The 19,652-nt window shown below is 46.6% G+C and overlaps 1 protein-coding gene across 1 annotated transcript in view; it reads left to right on the top strand.

Moving 5' to 3' along the window:
* The window catches only part of LOC126991470 (immunoglobulin superfamily member 10-like), a 32,811-nt gene that overhangs the window by 2,822 nt on the left and 10,337 nt on the right, over nt 1-19,652 (top strand). Inside the window, exons 2-3 of the mRNA XM_050850227.1 lie at nt 1-188; nt 15,544-15,769. The exon at nt 1-188 is cut by the window's left edge and continues 100 nt beyond it. Coding sequence (XP_050706184.1) covers nt 1-188; nt 15,544-15,769 — 414 coding nt within the window. The remainder of the gene's footprint in view (nt 189-15,543; nt 15,770-19,652) is intronic.

Here is a 19,652-nt window from a genome sequence, read left to right as displayed (position 1 = left end):
TGAGCTCCGCCGCCCGTCAGCCCCACCTTCAGGAGGAACACACGCCGCCCCTCCCCCGGCAGCCACTCCCGCCAGCAGCCCCGCCCGAGCCGCCATCGTTCGACACCCGTGCCTCCGGGAACGTGACGGCGCTGTTGGGCGGGACGGCGACGCTGAGGTGCCGCGTCACGAGCCACGGGAAGAAGACGGTGAGTGCGTGCGTGCGTGCCTGCGTGCGGGCGAGCGGGCGGGCGTGTGTGTGTGTGTGTGTGTGTGTGTATGTGTGTGTATGTGTTCCAATATGTTGCTCTGGACACGACTTTTGTTTGTCGATTGGCTTTTAATAGAAAGAAACGAAGAAAATATGGACAATACATCACTTTCAACAACTACTACTGCTACTACTACTGCTACTACTACTACTACTACTACCATTACTACTACTACTACTACTACTACTACTACTACCACCACTACTACTACTACTACTACTACTACTACTACTACCATTACTACTACTACTGCTACCATTGATACCACTACTACTACTACTACTACTATTACTACTACTACTACCATTACTACCACCACCACTACTACTACTACTACTACTACTACTACTACGACTACGACTACCACTATTACTACTACTACCACCATTACTGCTACTATTACTACTTCCATTTGTTTTCATAACAACGGAGAGGGCTGAAGGGCAACAAAAAGTGTTGAAAAAAAAGTACCCTGCTCACCGCTCCCACATTAGACAAAAGTAAAGAATGGCCAAAAGAGAGGTCAATTTCGGGTGGAAAGGTGTCTTGATACACTCTTCTTGAAAGAGGTCAAGTCATAGGCAAACGGAGCAAGTCTGTTCCAGGGTTTACCAGTGTAAGGGATGAAAGAGTGACGATGCTGGTTAACTCTTGCATAAGGGTTTTGGACAGTATAGGGATGAGCTAGAGTAGAAAGTCGAATGCAGCGGGGCCGTGGAAGGAGGGAGGCGTGCAGTTAGCAAGTTTAAAAGAGTAGTCAGCATAAAAATATCGATAAAAGTTAGAGAGGCAACATAGCGACGAAATTTAAGAGGTAGAAGACGGTCAGTATGAGGAGAGGAGTTGATGAGACGAAGAGCCTTTGACTCTACCTTTTTCAGGAGAGTTGTGTGAGTGGAGCCCCCCCACACATGTGATTCATACTCTATACGAGGGCGGACAAGGCCCCTTTATATGGATAACATCTGTGCAAGGGAGAAAACTGACGGAGACAAAACAGAACGCCCAACCTCGAGGAAGCTGATTTAGTGAGAGAGGAGATGTGCAGTTTCCAGTTGAGATTTTGAGGTAAGGATAGACCGAGGATGTTTACTGAAGGAGAAGGTGACAGTTGAGTGTTGTCGAAGAATAGGGGGTAGGTGTTTGGAGGATTGTGTCGAGTTGATAGGCGAAGAAATTGAGTTTTTGAGGCGTTGAAGTACACCAGGTTCTTCTTGCCCCAATCGAAAATGATAGTAAGGTCTGACTGAGGCTAAGCGTTCTACATTCTCCAGCCTGGAATCGTCTAGTTCCTGTTGAGTTGCCCTTCTATCAAAAGAAGTTGAGTAATGCAGAGTAGAGTCATCGGCGTAAGACTGGATAGGACAGTTCGTTTTGGAAAGAAGACCAACAATGAGTAACAGAAAGAGAGTGGGAGACAGAACAGAGCACTGCGGGACACCACTGTTAATAAGTTTAGGGGAAGAACAGTGACCGTCTACTACAGCAGAGATAGATGGGTCAGAGAGGAAACTGGAGATAAAGGTACAGAGAGAAGGATAGAAACCGTAGGAGGGTAGTTTGGAAAGCAAAGATATGTGCCAGGGCAGGCTGGGAAGGCTAAGGTGCAGGTCTGGTCGGAGCGTCGACCCTCTTTTGCCGCCTCCAGTATCGCTGATGTTTCCCCAGGTAGCACTTGACTCATGACGTTGCTGGAAAGGTTTTTAAAGGATTTTGATATGTCTAACGCAACAGTAAAGTTTCACCGAAACGCCTAAGAGAGGATGACCACGAGTCAGTTAAGAGAGCAAGAAGATCACCAGTTGAACGTCCCTTGCGGAACCGATACTGGCGATCAGAAAGAAGGTCAAAAGTGGATAGGTGCTTAAGAAATTTCCGGTTAAGGATTGATTCAAAGGCTTTAGATAGACAAGAAAGTAAGGCTATAGGGTGGTAGTTTGAGGGATTGGAACGGTCACCCTCCTTAGGCACAGGCTGTATGAAGGCATACTTCCAGCAGGAAGGAATGGTAGATGTTGACAGGCAGAGGCGAAAGAGTTTGACCAGGCAGGGCGTCAGCAAGGAAGCACAGTTTTTAAGGACAATAGGAGGCATTCCATCAGGTTCATAAGCCTTCTGAGAGTTGAGGCCAGAGAGGGCATAGAAAACATCATTCCGAAGAATCTTAATAACAGGCATAAAGGAGTCAGAGGGGGGATGAGTAGCAGTAATATGCCCAGAGTCGTCCAGAGTGGAGTTGTTAGGGAAAGTTTGAGAGACGAGTTCAGCCTTAGAGATAGATGAGACGGCGGTGCTGCCGTCAGGGTTAAGGAGAAGAGGGAAAGATGAAGAAGTGAAATTGGAGGATAAATTTTTGGCTAAGTGCCAGAAATCTCTGGAAGAACTAGAAAAAAGCAAGGTTTCGGCATTTACTATTACTACTACTACTACTACTTTATTTTTTCATTTTTTTATTTTTAACGGGCCTCCATCTATTAGAGTTGCGTTGTGAGCGGTATGTTTTCTCATATCCTTTCACAAAGCAATTCATTGGCCCCACCCCGCCAATGACTGTGGCCGACAACCATCTTTATTTAATATTACAACCCTTCCTACACATATTATTCTTAAGCTAACAGAGCTTGTGGTTGATACGACTATCAACCACCGTCGCCTCAAAGTCCAGGTCGGCAATGCGGGTGGTTTTGGGTGCAGGTGACCTGGTTCCTTTCAGGCAGACCAAGGCTGACCTCAGGAGGAAGAAGGACAGCCTGCGTCTCATCCAGGCGATCACACTGCTTCTTGGCTGCTGTTTCTTATCCGCCAGTGTTTCGGCGAGTCTTGCGTAGAAGCTCTGCGCTCTTGGTCCCATCCCTCCTGCCGTCGTGAATACTACCGGGGTGAAGGAGCCCTGGTCCACACTCTGTATTCTTTCTTCATATGCTCTGTTCTTCTCTTGTTCGTTTCTTCTGTGGGCTGCATCAAGGGTCAGGTCTCTGTGGCAATGGGCCATGGGATCAAAGATCCTTATATCAAAATATGCCCTTTGTCCACGAGTCCAAAATCCTCTGGCGCTAACATCCGCTCGTGCTTCGTTCGAAACATTAGCGGTGCGTCTGGCGAGGTGTTCGCCTTGCAGAGGGAGCAGCATGGGTTCCACAGTCACGTCGTGGCAGACTTCTTTCAGCATCTGAGCTGTCACGTCTCTTACTTCATCATGTCTCATGCAGACGAAACCTCCTCTCTTGCATGTCATGGCATGATTTTGGTTGAAGGGTGAGCCACAGTTACACATGTTTGGGAGCCCATCCACTGGCCAGCCATACCTGAGGGCAAGGGCATCAGTGAATTCTTTTTTGTTTAAGTTGAAGCCTTTTGCCCTGATAGGTAGTGTGGTTAGCCAGTTTGAAGCGCCCACTTCCTGTGCAATATCTGTCCTCCTCCTTGTGTCTTCTGGGAGTTCTCTCATTAGATCACTCAGAATGTCTCTCTGTTTTTCTTCTCTACTTATGGAGATTTCATTCCTTAGTGACCTAATATCTTGAGGGTTGTCTTCTCCCCTTTCATTTTGATTGGTAATATATCCGGTCAAGCAGGTTGTGATTCGGATTGAGTTCCCGAATTCAGACTCTGCCAGATCTTGCGGGTTTGATGATGCCGAGCCCACCCATTCTTGGCGGCAACTCCAGCAACCTTCTCTCCTGGTCGCTGGGGCATCTACCATTTGCTATCGCAAGTATGAAGTTGTTTCTGATAGCATCTTCCCGAGGTTTTAGTAACGAAGTAACTACAGAAACTGTCCTAATGAGGTTGTTCCATTTCTGCTTGAGACCATACGTAAATGCTGCGTGGGCTGCCTGTGGTTCTATTTTGGCGATCTCGTTCAGCCTCTGCAATTTGGACTCCCAGCGCTTTACAGTTGTTTTCACATGTTTGATTCTGTATTCAAGTGTTCCAATGACTGCTCCGAGATATCTTTCGCCAGTCACTAACAGCTTCACGTTACTGCCCTGGAATGCGGTTTCGGCCCGATCGTACGCCTCTGGTTTTACTATCACCACAGACTTAGTAGCGTTGGGTTGGTACCCTATTTTAGGGCCGTGTTCATTGACGAGGTCCCACCATTTCCTGAGGTCTGCAGACTTTCCTACCCCGGTGAGATCATTCGCATACGCAACCTGACTGACGTTGGTATTTTCATGGCGGATGATGTCCTGCACCTTCGTCATTCCCAGGGCATACATTGCCATGGCCACTGGGTCGCCCTGAGTGGTGCAATCTGAGGAATGTATGGCCACCCGGTCTCCAAGTCGTTGGTCATTATGACTGCTGATAAACAGTCTGGCAGGCTCCGTATATGTATTTTCAATATATTGGGCGGATATAGGGCACTTGATTTTGACTTTTTTTTTTTTTTTTTTTTTTTACGTTGCTGCCTATTGCGCCGGTAGGCATCTTCCCGGTGGGGCCTGATGGTCGGCCCAAGGTTTCTTCCAGGTGGGGCCTGATGGTCGGCACAGCCCGTTCTGGCGCAGGCGAGTGTTTTTATAGTGGCGCCATCTTGCAGTGCAGTGCTGTTTCCCTATTGATGTTGTTGAACGCATTTGCAGCGTCCACCATCAGCACCGCCTCGCATTCTGGGTCTTCGAACATTTTCCTGACGGCGTGAATGGCAGCTTCACACCCAGCCTGCTGACCCGCACACACTTGGAGGTTTCCCACCGCCTTCCTCACGTCGTCCTTCACCACCTCCATGACAGCCTTGCCTATGATCCTCCTGAGCACCTCCCCTATCCCGATGGGGCGACAGCCTGGTTTTTTATCCAGCGGGATGAGCCGGCAGGCCATCAAAGGCTCGAGGTGTTGGCAATTCTCTGACGCCAATTTTCTTGCTAGGGCGGCTATTGCGTCGCGAAGATCCACAGCTGGATTACCAAAGATGTTCTTACTGAGGAGGTGTTTCCACCCCTTGGCATCCAAGCCTGATGGTCCAGCCGCTCCCTGCGTGTGAAGGGCGTGCTTCCAGATCACGTCACCGCTGATATGGTCGAAGACAACTCGATGCGGTGGGGTGTAGTCCCCAAGGAACTTCATTTCTGGGTGTGCAGGTCTAGCATCTGGATGCTTGTCCTTAAGGATCTGGCGTGTCTCTTCCGTCATGTGAAGGACTCCCGCTGCCTCATCTTCTGTTGACAGTGATCTAGTTGCCATGGCCACTTTGCCTTGTCTCATCTTGTCAGCAAAGTTTCTAGCCCTGTCGTTACTGTCCTTCTTGCGAATGTTACGTCTGCCTAGTCTCTCCTGCAGTGTTTTAGCCTCGTCAAGTAGCTTCCGGACGTCCCCTTTCCTCCACAGCTCCATTCTTCTTTGTACCGCCTTCACGTCCTCAGATTGTTTCGACTTTTTGTGAGTCCGTTGGCATATGAGGTGCGGTAGTATGGCCAGAATCTTTAAAGCGTAAGGGGCGATTTGCGTTGAGTTGTTGTACGCTCTAATGAAGTAGGTTTTCTCCTCTATCAAGGTTTTGGTGGCGTTACATCTCGGGGCCTCAAATACGTTATTGGGAGAAAACGTTACCACATGATTGTAAGCGTCTCGCACCCACTCCTCTGTCTCCTCGAGTGTCCACCTCTGCCAGAAGCGGAGCTCGCGCGAGGCGTCCTCACCTTGGTCACCCTGCCCTTGTCTCTCGCCACCTGCACCCCCCTCCACCTGATCATCTCCAGCGCCTTCATTGGCCTGTCCACCCAGCACCACTTGTGGTTGCTCACCATTTTCCACATCCTGCCGTTGAGGGTTTGGGTTTCGACAATCTCCACCTCTCTTACAGTTCACACAGGGCTGGCCTCGTCTTACGCACGAGCACTGAACACAGTTTTGATTTCGAGACGAACAAACGCAACATTGAGGGGGCTCCATTTCGGTGCCATTATGCATGCTAGTGTATCTTAGTTGCTATTTATGGTGATGAATAGAGCAATAGTAGCAGACCCCACTTTGACTCTTGTCTCCCCCCATATACATACACACAGACATACACTTACATATGCTTACTCTGCCTTTACGGTAATACTAGAATGATTGTTTATTTTTCCACTACCATTGCCACCAACACTTTACAATCTGACTAATGCACCTGACCCTACACATTTGAGTTGAGTAGTAGTAGTAGTAGTGATATCATTATCAGCAGTTCGCCGAGTCAGATACTCTGTGATTTATGGCCCTCGGGCGGGGGTGGGAAGCTACTGGGCAGCGGGGCGGGGTTAGCAGGGACCCGGGAAGTGAGAGGATGTGCGTGGGTAGCGTTAGGGGGGTTGGGGCTACTACTACTGCTACCACTGCTACTACTACTACTACTACTACTACATATGTACTACTACTACTACTACTACATATGTACTACTACTACTACTACTACATATGTACTACTACTACTACTACTACTACTACTACTACTACTGCTACCACTGCTACTACTACTACTACTACTACCACTACTACTACGACTACTACTACTACTACTACTACATATGTACTACTACTACTACTACTACTACTACTACTGCTACTACTACTACTACTGCTACTACTTCTACTACTACTACTACTACTACTACTACTACTACTACTACTACTACTACTACTACTACCACTGCTACTACCACTATTACTACCATTCCTACTACTACTACTACTACTACTACTACTACTACTACTACTACTATTATTATTACTACTACAGGAACATAAACGTTTAGGAAGAGAATGAAGGAATGAATGAGTGAACGAATGGGAAAAAAAACAAAGAACGAAAGAATGAATGAGGGAATGAATGACCAAACAGAAGAAAGAAAGAAAACACGAGGGAAAAGAATGAACGAGGGGGAAGGCCGGAAATATATAGCAGATCCTTTTTCTCTTTTCCGTCATCACTTTTTCAGCTTGGGTTTGGAAGCGGTTTGGTTGTTTGGGCATATTTTATTTAGATTTTTTTTCATTGAGGTAGAAATCGATGTGCCTGACTTTTTTTTCATTATTTTTTTTCCTTTCTTTCCTATTTTCCTGTTATCGTTTGTTCCTCTTCTCTAAACTTCTCTTTTATCTTTTTTCCCTTTTTCCTCCTCCTTTTCCTTTCATTTTCCTATTTTTCTTTTACTTTTCTTTCGTATTTTCTTTTTCTTTGTTCCTTTTCTCTTTACTTTTCTTTTGTCTTTCTTTCCTTCTTTTTCTTTATTCTTGTTCCTCCTCTTTTCCCTATTTTTATTTTTTCTTTAATTTTCTTTCGTATTTTCCTTTTCTCTTTTCTTTTTCTCTTTACTCTTCTTTTGTCTTTCTTTTCTTCTTTTCCTCTTTCTTTCTTCTTCCTCTTTTCCTTTTTCTCCTTATTTATATTTTTTCCCTTTTCCTTTTCTCTCCTGTTTTCCTCTTCTCTTAACTTCTCTTTTGTCTCTCTTTCCGTTTTATCTTCCTCCATCCTTCTTCTTCCTCTTTTGATTATCTCTCCCTTTTCTCCCTTTCCCTTTCTTTCTCTTCTTTAACTTATCTCTCCTTTTTCCTACTTTTCTTCCGCTTCCTTTCTCTCATTCTCGTTCTTTTTCCTTCTATCTGTCTACCTCTTTTAACTCTTCTCCCTTTCTCTAGCTTTGTATTTCTCTCTCTCTTCCTCTTCTTCATTTTTTCTCCCTATTTCTATTTGTTTCCTTTTCTTTCGTATTTCCCTTTTTCATCGACCCTTCTTCCTCCTCCTCGATTTTCTCTCCTTTTCTTCTCCTTTCTTCCTTTGACATTCTTCCTCTTTCTGTCGTTTATTATCTATTCTATGCCTCTCCCTTTCTTCTAGTTTTCTTCATCTTTTCCGTTTCTCTTTCCTCTGCCTTAATCATCTTTTCTCCTCCTTTCTTTACCTTTCTTCCTCTCTTTTATCTTTTATTTTCCTTTATCTATTTTTTTCTTCTTCTTTTCTCTACTTTTTTCTAGCAGTCTTTCCTTCTTTTAATTCTTCTCTTCTTTTCTCCATCTTTATTCCCTTCTCTTTCGCCTCTGTTTGTCCTTCATTTTCCTTTCTCTACCCTCTTTTATTCTTCCTCTTCTTTCACTTTTCTCTCCTTTTTTTTTTACATTTCTCCCTTTCTCTAACCAATTATTTCGCCCTCTCTTCCTCTTCTGTCTTTTCCCTCGGTACTTTTCTTCCTCTACTTTACCTTTACCATTTTCTCGCTTTGACAAGTTTCACATTAACAAAGTGGCCTCATTATTCTCCCCCGTAAGTTCGTCCCGTGAAGTGTTCCTTTCAAAGCTCCGTCACCCAACAGCTGGACGCGGCAGGTGCAGTACACACACCTGCTAATTACGGGGACGCACCTGTTGACTGGCTGGCTACCTGAGTGACGTCAAAATTCATACACCTGTTTCAATATTAATCTTTGTTAAGTGTATCAACGGACTCACGACTCTCTTTTGGCCTCTTATGCTGTTTACTGTTACTGGGGCAGTGACTAGCGGCCTTTTGTTGTTGTTGCTGTTGATGTTTGTTATGTGTTACTGCCCTTGAGCTGTCTCCTGTGCTGTTAAAAAAGGGGAATAAAAGAGCAAATATGAGAGACAGACCAGAACAGATTACTTCAGCTTACGAATGTCTCAACGTTCCTTTGTTTCTTGCGTCTATTCGGTCACTCCTTCATTCCTTCATTCTCTCCTTCGTTATGTGAGTCTGTCCTTTATTCGGTCACTCCTTCATTCCTTCATTCTCTCCTGCGTTATGTGCGTCTGTCTTTCATTCGGTTGCTTTTGCATTCCTTCCTTCTTTCTTTCGTTATTTGCGTCTGTCCTTCATTTGGTTACTCCTTCTTTTCTTCATTCTTTCTTTTGTTATTTATTTATGCCTTTCACTTGGTCACTTATTTCTTCCTTCCTTACTTCTTTCTTTCGTTATTTGTGTCTGTCCTTCATTTGGTTACTCCTTCATTCCTTCATTCTTTCCTTCCTTATTTGTTTGTCTTTCATTATCTCACTCATTCCTTCATTCCTTCATTACTTTCCTTCCTTATTTGTATCTGCCTTTCATTCCCTCACTCATTACTTCATTCCTTCATTCTTTCCTTCCTTATATGTGTCTGTCTTTCATTCCCTCACTCATTCCTTCCTTCATTCTTTCTCTCATATTTCCATCATTCTGTAGGAGGGAAAGGTACCATATTTTTCGACTCTTTTTTTTTTTTTTTTTTCCTCATTCCCTTCCCTTCACCTCTCTTCCCTTCCTCTTTCCTTATCTTTGCTATCTTATTCTTCCTCTTCCTTGCCTTCCCTTCCTAAATTTATCTTTCCCTCCTCTTCCCTTTCCTTCTTTATCTCATCCTTCACCTCATCCTTCCTTTCCCTTCCCTACCCTTCCCTTCTCTCTCATACCTCATCGTCCTTCCCTTCACTTCACTTCTTCTTCCTCACCTTCTCTTTCTACTCGCTTCCTTTCGGTTCCATTCCTTTCCATTCCTTACTCTTCCCTTCCCTACCCTTCCTTTCTCTACCCTTCCTCACTTTATCATTTTACTCCCTTCCCTTCCCTTCCTTTTCTTGCTCTTCCCTTCCCTACCCTTCCTTTCTCTTCCCTTCCTCACTTTATCTTTTTACTCCCTTCACTTCTATTCCTTTTCTTTTCTTACCCTTCCCTTCTCTTCTCTTTTATAATACCCCTGCCTTCCCTTCCCTTCATTTCTCTTTCCTTCCTCTTTGCTATCTAAATCTTCCACTGCCTTGTCTTCCCTTACTTAATTTAGCTTTCCCTTCTCTTCCCTTTCCTTCTTTATCTCATCCTTCACCTCCCTTCCCTGCCCCTCATCCCTAATCTCCCGGGCCCCCAGGTAACCCCCGGTCCCCCAGCCGTCGCCGCACCTGGGCTCATTAACTATTGCAATCCTCGCCGTGGTTTGTGTTCCGCGGCGACGACAAACTCTTCAACGGACTCACGAGGAAAGGGGGAAATAAGGCCCATTCTATACTAGCGGTGAAAACGCCGCGTTTCTACTGCCCAGTTACCGCCTCTTAAATTATTCAATACTAAGTGAATGGAAAGCAAATATTCTGTCTATACTAGCGTTTCTACCGCCTTGGCTGTCGGCGGTACACGGGCAGCAGGCGGTGGCAACGCCTCTGGACGCGTTGCCACCGCCGCGGTACTTTCTATGGCTTTCAAACATTACATGGAACCGGCCTGTTGATGGGCGATTGGCTAAAACCGGATGAGTGCCCCAACGTCTTCTTTTTCTTTCATGCTGTTCATGCCACTGTTGCAAAACATCAATCGCCAAAATACATCCTGTTTGAACGACATCCATCCTGTACTATGGTCCAAGCAGTACTGCTCAGAAAAAGCCATGTATAGACTGCAAAGCGTTCCTGCCGCGACAGAACTGCCGCGTTTTCACCGCCCTAGTATAGATTGAAAAAACTGCCTGGCCGCGTCGGCAGTAGAAACGCGGCGTTTTCACCGCTAGTATAGAATGGGCCTAAGAGATAAAATGAGACAGACCAGAACAGATTACTTCCGCTTATGAAGAATGATAATATTATGTTCTCTCTCTCTCTCTCTCTCTCTCTCTCTCTCTCTCTCTCTCTCTCTCTCTCTCTCTCTCTCTCTCTCTCTCTCTCTCTCTCTCTCTCTCTCGGAGGCAAAACGTTTGGAATTCTCGTTTGCATCGATTCTGCGTCCATATTTCAGGGTTTGAAAAAGTAGTAGTGGCTTTTGGTGTAGGCAACGGCAACAGTGGCAAGTAGTAGCAGTAGTAGTAGTAGTAGCAGTAGTAGTAGTAGTAGTAGTAAAATCAATAATATAATAATAATAACAATAATAACAACAACACCTATTACTACTTCTGCTACTTCTACTCCTACTACTATTACTACTACTGTTACTATTACTATTACTACTGCTACTACTACTACTACTACTATACTACTACTACTACTATACTACTACTACTACTACTACTACTACTACTACTACTACTACTACTACTACTACTACCACCACTACTACTACCACTACTACTACTACAAGTCCTACTCATTATATTCTCATGTCCAAACCATCTCAGAGCACCAGGCTTCACCCACTCACCCACTCCACAATCCACTCCCCTTGCTGCCATACCCACACCAAAACTCATCCACATTCTCATTACTTTCTCCATCACATCCTGACACACCACATGCATGAACCTATTATCCACACACCAAACATTTTCTCATTACTTTCCCCATCACATCCTGACGCACCACATGCATGATCCTATTATCCACACACCAAACATTTTCTCATTACTTTCCCCATCACATCCTGACACGCCACATGCATGATCCTATTATCCACACACCAAACATTTTCTCATTACTTTCCCCATCACATCCTGACACACCACATGCATGACCCTATTATCCACACATCAAACATTTTCTCATTACTTTCCCCATCACATCCTGACACACCACATGCATGATCCTATTATCCACACATCAAACATTTTCTCATTACTTTCCCCATCACATCCTGACACACCACATGCATGATCCTATTATCCACACATCAAACATTTTCTCATTACTTTCCCCATCACATCCTGACACACCACATGCATGATCCTATTATCCACACACCAAACATTTTCTCATTACTTTCTCCATCACATCCTGACACGCCACATGCATGATCCTATTATCCACACATCAAACATTTTCTCATTACTTTCCCCATCACATCCTGACACGCCACTCTTTTCCTCATTTCCGGAGCGCGTGTTCGTGATTTCTGTGCCACACTCCACGTCCATGTTCCTGATGCATGTGACAGAGCTGGGTGGATAAGGCTGTTCTCTATACCGTCCTTTGCTCCCATACCCACACTTCCCTTCTTGACTCCTCTCTCTCTCTTCTCTCTCCCTCTCTACCTGTTACCTGTCTGCCCATCGCTGCCCCTTCCCTCACCTCTCCTTCATACTCCGATATTTTCTACAGCAATGGAAGGAAACGGTTCAAGGGCAACACAAACAGGAAATAAATAAATAAAGCTAAGCACTGTTCCAGGAAATAGTAGTTTGTGTTAAAGGCAAGAACAGAGGTCAGTTTCGGATACAGTCGTTCCTAGGTATTGACATTCAGACTCTTCTTGCATGTCTTTCCTTAACCCTCTCTGCCCTAACTCAGCATGGCTTTGCAAACTCAATGGTCTTCTCTTCCTTGCTCTTTCAAACACCGTTACTTCACTCTTACTTTTACCTACTCTTACTCTAGTCTTCTTACTCTTGTCCATTTTTATTTTCAACTTTCTTCTCTTTCCCCTAACTCTGTATAGCGTTGTATATTCAATGGTCTGCTCTCTCTTGCTCTTTCAAATACCACACCTCACTCTTACTTTTCTCTTACCTACTTTTACTCTAGTCTTTTTACTCCTGTCTACTTTTACTTTCAACTTTCTCCTTTTCATCTCGGAGAATAAATCACCAGCCCTCTGCAGCCTCTTTTGTTTACATTTACTTTCAGCTTTCTTCTCTTTCATTCGCTATCAAATTAATCTTCCTCCTCTTCCCCCTCTCTTGGTCTTTAAAATACCGTTACTTTACTCTTGTCTACCTTCATTTTCAGCTTTCTTCTCTTTCATACCCTGTCAAATTATTCCTCCTCCTCCTCCTCTCTCGCTCTTTAAATACCGTTACCTTACTCTTGCCCACCTTTGTTTTCAGTTTTCCCCTGTTGCACACGATGTTAAGTTTATTTACAATGCTCTACAGCATGTTTACCTTTTGTTTCATCTTTCTCCTCTTACACACGCTCAAATTAGTGCTCCTTCTCCTCCTCCTCCTCCTCCCTTGCTTTTTAAAATAACGTTACTTTACTCTTCTCTACGTTTACTCTCATCTTTCTCCTCTTACACACGCTGTCAAGTTAATCCACAATCCTCTGCTGCGTCTTTTATTTACTTTTACCTTTCTCCTCCCCTTCTCTTGCTCTCAGTTACCGTTATCTTAATCTTGTCTCCCTTTCCTTTCCGCTTTCTTCTCTTACACACGCCGTCATGTTAATCCACAATCCTCTGCGGCGTCTTTTAATTTCCTGTATCGTCCACAAACATCCCCTGCCACTTAAGACTGCTCTATACCTCTCACTTTCAGCCCTACACATCAATCATCTCCAATGCCTTTCACTTCTCTCGTACAACCCTCCATGTAAACACCAAGAGCCACGGGGACATCACACACGCCTGTCTCACACCCACACCTACACCAACACCCTCACTCAGCTTCCCGTTCACACACATACACACACACACACACACACACACACACACACACACACTAACCCTCCCCCCCCCCTCCCAACACACATTTATGAGGCTGCTCGCCCGTGCACCGCTACGGGTGTCTACTGGGCGCTTGCCCGGAGACCCGTGCCTCCCTCGCTGCTCGCCGGCTGTTACCCGTGGCTGTGGCGGCGGCGGAGGCGTCCCTACACCCGCCGGGACTTGAATTGCCCACCCCCCCTTACAGGGCCGCCTTTTGGTCAAAGGCCCTGTCCCCCTATTATGGGGGTAAATCTTAAGACGACACACACACACACATTTAGGTATAAAGAGACGAGATCCTTTGTCTTTTATCCTTACCACAAAGTAATCAGGAACATCCATGAACAGCTTCTCTGTGCAACCAACACATTCTGCCTCATCCACAGCTGCAAAAGCCATCACGCCCCTCTCCTTCCCCCACCCATGCACACTAGTGGAACACCTCGTGCAGAAAAAGGCGTGTGCTAGGAACAGACACCTATAAGTTTCTCTTTGCAACCAACACATTCTGCTTCATCCTATCTTACACAGCTGCATAATCCATCAAGCTCCTCTCCTTCCCCCTCACACCCACACCTGTGGGCCACGATCCGACCATCTGGTGCTGAAAAGCGTTTGAGAAGAGCAAACCCTTTCCAGCACAAGCGTCCACAAGGTAGAGTCGCACGAATGTGGAAAGACGAGATCCTCTTCCACACTTGAGCACGGTGATCACTGGTCTGACGTAATAATAATAGTAACAGATGATGAAGAGATTGTGGATGTGAAAATCCACAAGTAACGTTAATAGTAATATAACAGAGTGAAATGAAAAGTAATAGTGATAGTAAGATAAATAGGAACCATGCAGTAGACCCATTATCAAACTACTGCTGCTACTACTACTACTACTACTATTACTATTACTACTACCACTACTACTACTACTACTACTACTACTACTACCACCACCACAGCAGCAGCAACAACAACTCTATCAGCAGTGTAATAACGAAATACAGTATCATACATTCACTCGATTACTCCCTCCCTCCCTCCTCCCCCTCCCCTCGTCGGCAGCAACATAAGCAGTATCATAAAACCCCATCACACCATCACCCCGCCCCTCCCCTCCCCCCTGCCTTCCCCCTTCCCTTCCCCTCACCCCCACCCCCAACAGACACTCACTTCCCCCCCTGCCACACCATTCCTCCACCAGCAATGTTTCCCCTCTCCCCCTTCACACCATTACCCCGCCCTTCCCCTCTTCCCTTCCCCTCACCCCCCACCAGCCCACCGACCACCCCTTCCCCCCCCCTGTCACACCCTTCCTTCACCTGCAACGTTTCCACCTCCCACCTTTCCCCCTGCTTTCCCCACTTACCCCCGCCCCCATGCTCTCCCCACACCTTGACCCCGTAGCGACACAAGGACTGATATATGAAGGGCCGTTCGGGAGGAGAAGGAAAAAGTTATGACGGCACAACACAAGGATTTTTCACCTACGGGACAAGAAAACAAAAACACCACACACACACACACACACACACACACGCACACACACACACACACACACACACACACACACACACACACACACACACACACACACACACACACATTTTATCATTATCATCATTATTATGTGTCCGCCTGATATACACACCGGTTCGAACGCTGTCACGCGGGGAGGAGTAACGGGACACCAGTCGAATCTGACCCTCCCTCTCGGCCACTGCCCCCGCCATCTGTTTGCAGGAGTGTTGCTCAGAGGGATTTTTGGTATATATATTTTTTTTTTTGCCCGAAGCTGCCGCCTTTACTGTTAAAAAACCTCTTGCGTCAGCTCGGGCACTACGTCGTCACAATGAGGTTCCGCGCTGTCTACTCCTCCACGAACCCTTCACACCTACCGCCTCACACACCTGTCACCACACACCTGCCGCCTTACACACCTGTCACCACACACCTGTCGCCTCACACACCTGTTTCCTCCCCCAGGTGTCGTGGATCCGCCACTGGGACCTGCACCTGCTGTCCGTGGGCCGCTTCACCTACACGTCTGACCAGCGGTTCGTGGCCCGTCACGCCCCCGTCCCCGCCGCCACCGCCGCCCAGAAGTGGCTGCTGATCATCCACCACCTGCAGGAGCGGGACGCCGGCCTCTACGAGTGCCAGATATTCAGCACGCCGCCGCGCAGCCACCTCATCCACCTGGCCGTCGTGGGTGAGTGGCTGACGGGGAGGGGGGGGGGGGTGATGGAGTGTCTGCCTGTGTTGGGCTGAACGAGAGACTGTCTATTTGTCTGTCTCGTTTGCTAGCCGTCACTTCAACCATCGTTGCCTTGTGGGTGAGTGGATGAGAGTGGATGTTCGTGTTAGGCGGGTGAGGTGATGCCTGTGGCTCATCACCTCACCTCATCGCCGTCACTTCAACCATCTTTCCAATACTCATATAAGAGTTTAGCATCACAAGAGCCGGGCAGGACTCGTAGTAATGTGTTCCAGGTGGACATATTTAAGAGACAACAAAGACAAACTAACTGGTTGTCTGCCAGAGTGGTGGAGGAGTGGACCAGAGCAGGGGAAAAACAAAACAGGAACGAAAAGGCCCGCTAAACGCTACTTAAATCTTTCTTTCTTCTTTTCTTCCTTCCTTCCCTTTTTATCTCCTTTCTTTCATTTTCTAATTTCTTTCTTTCGTTTCTTCCTTTCTCACCCTCGATTATCTCTCTGCTAGTGAAAGAAAACAGAACGAGAGGCCGAAAGAGAAGTCAGTTAGAGGTAGAGGCGTCCTGATGCTTCCTGAAAGTCAGTCATGTGGTGAGCGCCAACACGATAGACACCTTCAAGAATCCGTACAGGCGTGTGTGCTCAATGTCTGGCCACTTGTGACACTCACCACACACGGGAAAGTGGCTCCTGGGCGTGGGCTAAATTGAAGGATGTTGTTTATGATTATATTGTTGAAGAAGGAACGAGTTAAGTAACGAAGAATCCCTCAAAAAGGCAAATAAACAAATCAGTCAGCAACCTCCACTGGACGCCCATTAAACTTTTGTCCGGCCATTACAAGGACAAAGCGAGTCAGGTATTGAATGTGTTGTTGTTGTTGTTCTTTGAAGGAATAAGGGAAGCGACGTAACAAACAATCTATCAAACAAACAACCTAACCAATACGTCAACACCCTCTACTGGACCCTCATAAGCCACTGTCCAGCCATCACAAGGACAAAGCGAGTCAGGTATTGATTTTGTTGTTTGTTGACGAAGGAATAAGGGAAGCCACGTAACGAACAATCTATCACACAAACAACCTAACCAGTACATCAACACCCTCTACTGGACCCTCAAAAGTCACTGTCCAGCCATTACAAGGACAACGCGAGTCAGGTAATGATTTTGTTGTTGTTGTGAACAAAGGAGCCAGGGAGGTCAGGTATCCAACAATCCACCTAACAACCTAACCACTTTATCAACAACCTCCACTGGACGCCCATCAACCTTTGTCCTGTCATTACCGGGACGAAGCGCGTCAGGTGGTCATCAGGTTATTTAGTTACTCGGTTATTAAGGCCGGAGGGAATTATTATGTCAGGTAATCAATAACGAGGCAAAGTTAATGAGTCCAGTAATTAATTACAATGTCGCGGTTTAGATTCGCGACAAGCTATTTTTATATTATTTGCGATAGGGAAGCTGTTGACGCGTTTTCCTAGTTCGTCACGTGACCTAGGCGCGGGGCGGGTCACGATGACTCAGCCTGTCCGTTGCCTAGGCGACGAGCGTTGTGATGCCACGGCGTGCATTTTCGTTGCGGGTCGCCCGCTGTATTTTACCTGCGCTTACGCACTTTCAGGAGTCACCACTCCACTCTGCAGATGCATAGTAGTGTGTGCATTACTGCAGCTTGTACGCCTCTGCTGTGAGGATGTTGGGCTATTGTCTTTGTCCTTCCCGCCATGGGGGCTGTTGCCGCCCGCGGCCTGGCTATGCGGCCTGTGTTGCTAGCTCGCGATTGTTGCTTCCTCTTCGTGTCTGTTCGTAGCTTGCTCCGCTGTTTATATTGCGGTGCCATGCACTTGCAAGTTATAGCTGCGCGTCAGGGAAGTGTAACGATATCTGCCTATGGCAGTATTGCTCAGAGTGCTGTCAGCACCCTCTGTTGTATTTTTCCGCGCCAGCAGCGTTTCGCATCTCGACCGGGCGAGTTGGGGCCCGTCAGGTCACTCGCCACGGCTCGGGGCTTCCTTCTCCCCCTGACCGCCGTCTGGCGAGGTCACGGGGCGACGTTCCTCTACTCTCACCTACCTCTTGGCACCACGCGGTTTTCCTCCTGCTGGAGTGCGGGGATCCTGGGCTTCGCCACTTCGGGACACAGCCCACACCGGGTCTCAGTTTGGGTGTGTCAAGTCCGCGGCGGCCTCTTCCTGAAAGCCGCATCTACCGCCGACATCACGCGCCTGATGAGAGGACCCACGGCAGGAAGGACAAGCTGCAGCCACCTCGAGCAAGGGTGTGCAACGAGCCTCTACTCTTCTCCCTCCGCACCAAGTTAAGTAGCTAGTTGTTAGTGTAGCCAGGGCAGGTTAGTCTTGTGCGAGCACGAGTAACGCTAGGCTCAGCTGAGTGTGTATGTGAGATTTGTCTGTGTTTTCTTTGTGTGTAATAAAGTTAGTGCATAGTTGTACACGAGCTTTATTAGTAACCCTTTTGCCTGTGCGTATGCGCCTTCCAGCCCCATAAGGAGAGTAAATAAGAACCCCACGGGAGATTTGAGCAGGTAAGTCGTGTTAGTACTCCCTTTTCAGGTGTGTACACCGTTGTGTCTCCTGGCGGGCCGCGGGAATCAACCCTTGTGGGCTAGCTACCGCCTTGTGAGCACAAGCCTGTTATTAACACTTATTTTACCCCGTGACATACAATAAGCAAAGGCGACAGCATCCCTGAGGAGGCGGCCTAATTTCGCATTATTAACATAGAAAAAAATATATACACAACAATGAAATGTTATTTTATGACTTTAATTCAAGTTAATCTGAGCAAAACGATCAAAATAAACAACTGACGTTTTTTTACATCGTTACTATAAAAAACTCGCGTGCTTTAAATCAATACAAAACACAATTAGCGATTTTGGTTCGCCGTAACCTGAACAAAACCAGAAAAAAATATTTCGTCTTATTCACATCGCGTTTCTTCAAAATCGCGTAATTCAAATCAATACATTACACATTTAAGTGAAGAGTTCGGCTCGCGTCGATATGAACAAAGAGTAGAATAAATAAATTAGCTTTTTACATCACATTCTTCCAACACGCGTTATTCAGACCAGTAAAACTAAGGAGTTCGGTTCGCGTCAAACCGAGTAAAGCAAATAAATTAGCTCTATTTTTACATGACTATCCTAGTACAAAACATGGTAATCCAAACTCTGGCACACTCAGCCCTTTCACACGGGGCCACTTAGCGACGCTGCCGCTGGTAAATAATGGAGAGGAATGGAAGCTTTCACACGCAGACACGACCACGAAAAGTAGCGCCGCAGACGAGTTCGAGTGGTCGCCTTCGCCGATGGTGACGACCACCAAAGGTAGCGCTGCTCGTCACGATTCATGGCATTCAATGGGAGCTTTCACACGGAGCTGCAGCAGCGCCACTTGTATAGCAGCTCGTGCGTGGCGCGACTGTAGCGCTGCTGAGAAGCGCTGCTAAGTGTCCCCGTGTTAAAGGGGCCTGAACACTCCCTACGGCAGTCACTTGGCAATCAGGCGAAGGCGGGTAATCGAGTCCGGTGAGTCGGTAAGTCAATTAGCCGATCAGCCGGTCAGGTCGTTAAGCGTCAGCCGCCAGCGACCACCTTAGTCAAGAGGGCGTGGGGCGAGATGGCTCAGCTTATTACTGAACAAAGGGCTATAATTTATGGTGACGGTGACAGGAGGAGGGAAGGACACGGAGTAATGAGTTAAAGTTTGTAAATGGACGAAGGGCTTTGATAAGGGTGACGGTGACGAGAACAAGATGATGTATAGCAGAACAAGAGGAGGGGAGGACACGAAGTAATGACTTCAAGTTGGATATATTCAGAATGAAAAACATAACAAAACCAT

The sequence above is a fragment of the Eriocheir sinensis genome, unplaced genomic scaffold (genome assembly GCF_024679095.1).
Source record: "Eriocheir sinensis breed Jianghai 21 unplaced genomic scaffold, ASM2467909v1 Scaffold287, whole genome shotgun sequence".
NCBI lineage: Eukaryota > Metazoa > Arthropoda > Malacostraca > Decapoda > Varunidae > Eriocheir > Eriocheir sinensis.
The sequence above is the reverse complement of the archived record's forward strand: the minus strand, read 5'-3'. Positions and strand labels throughout refer to the sequence as shown.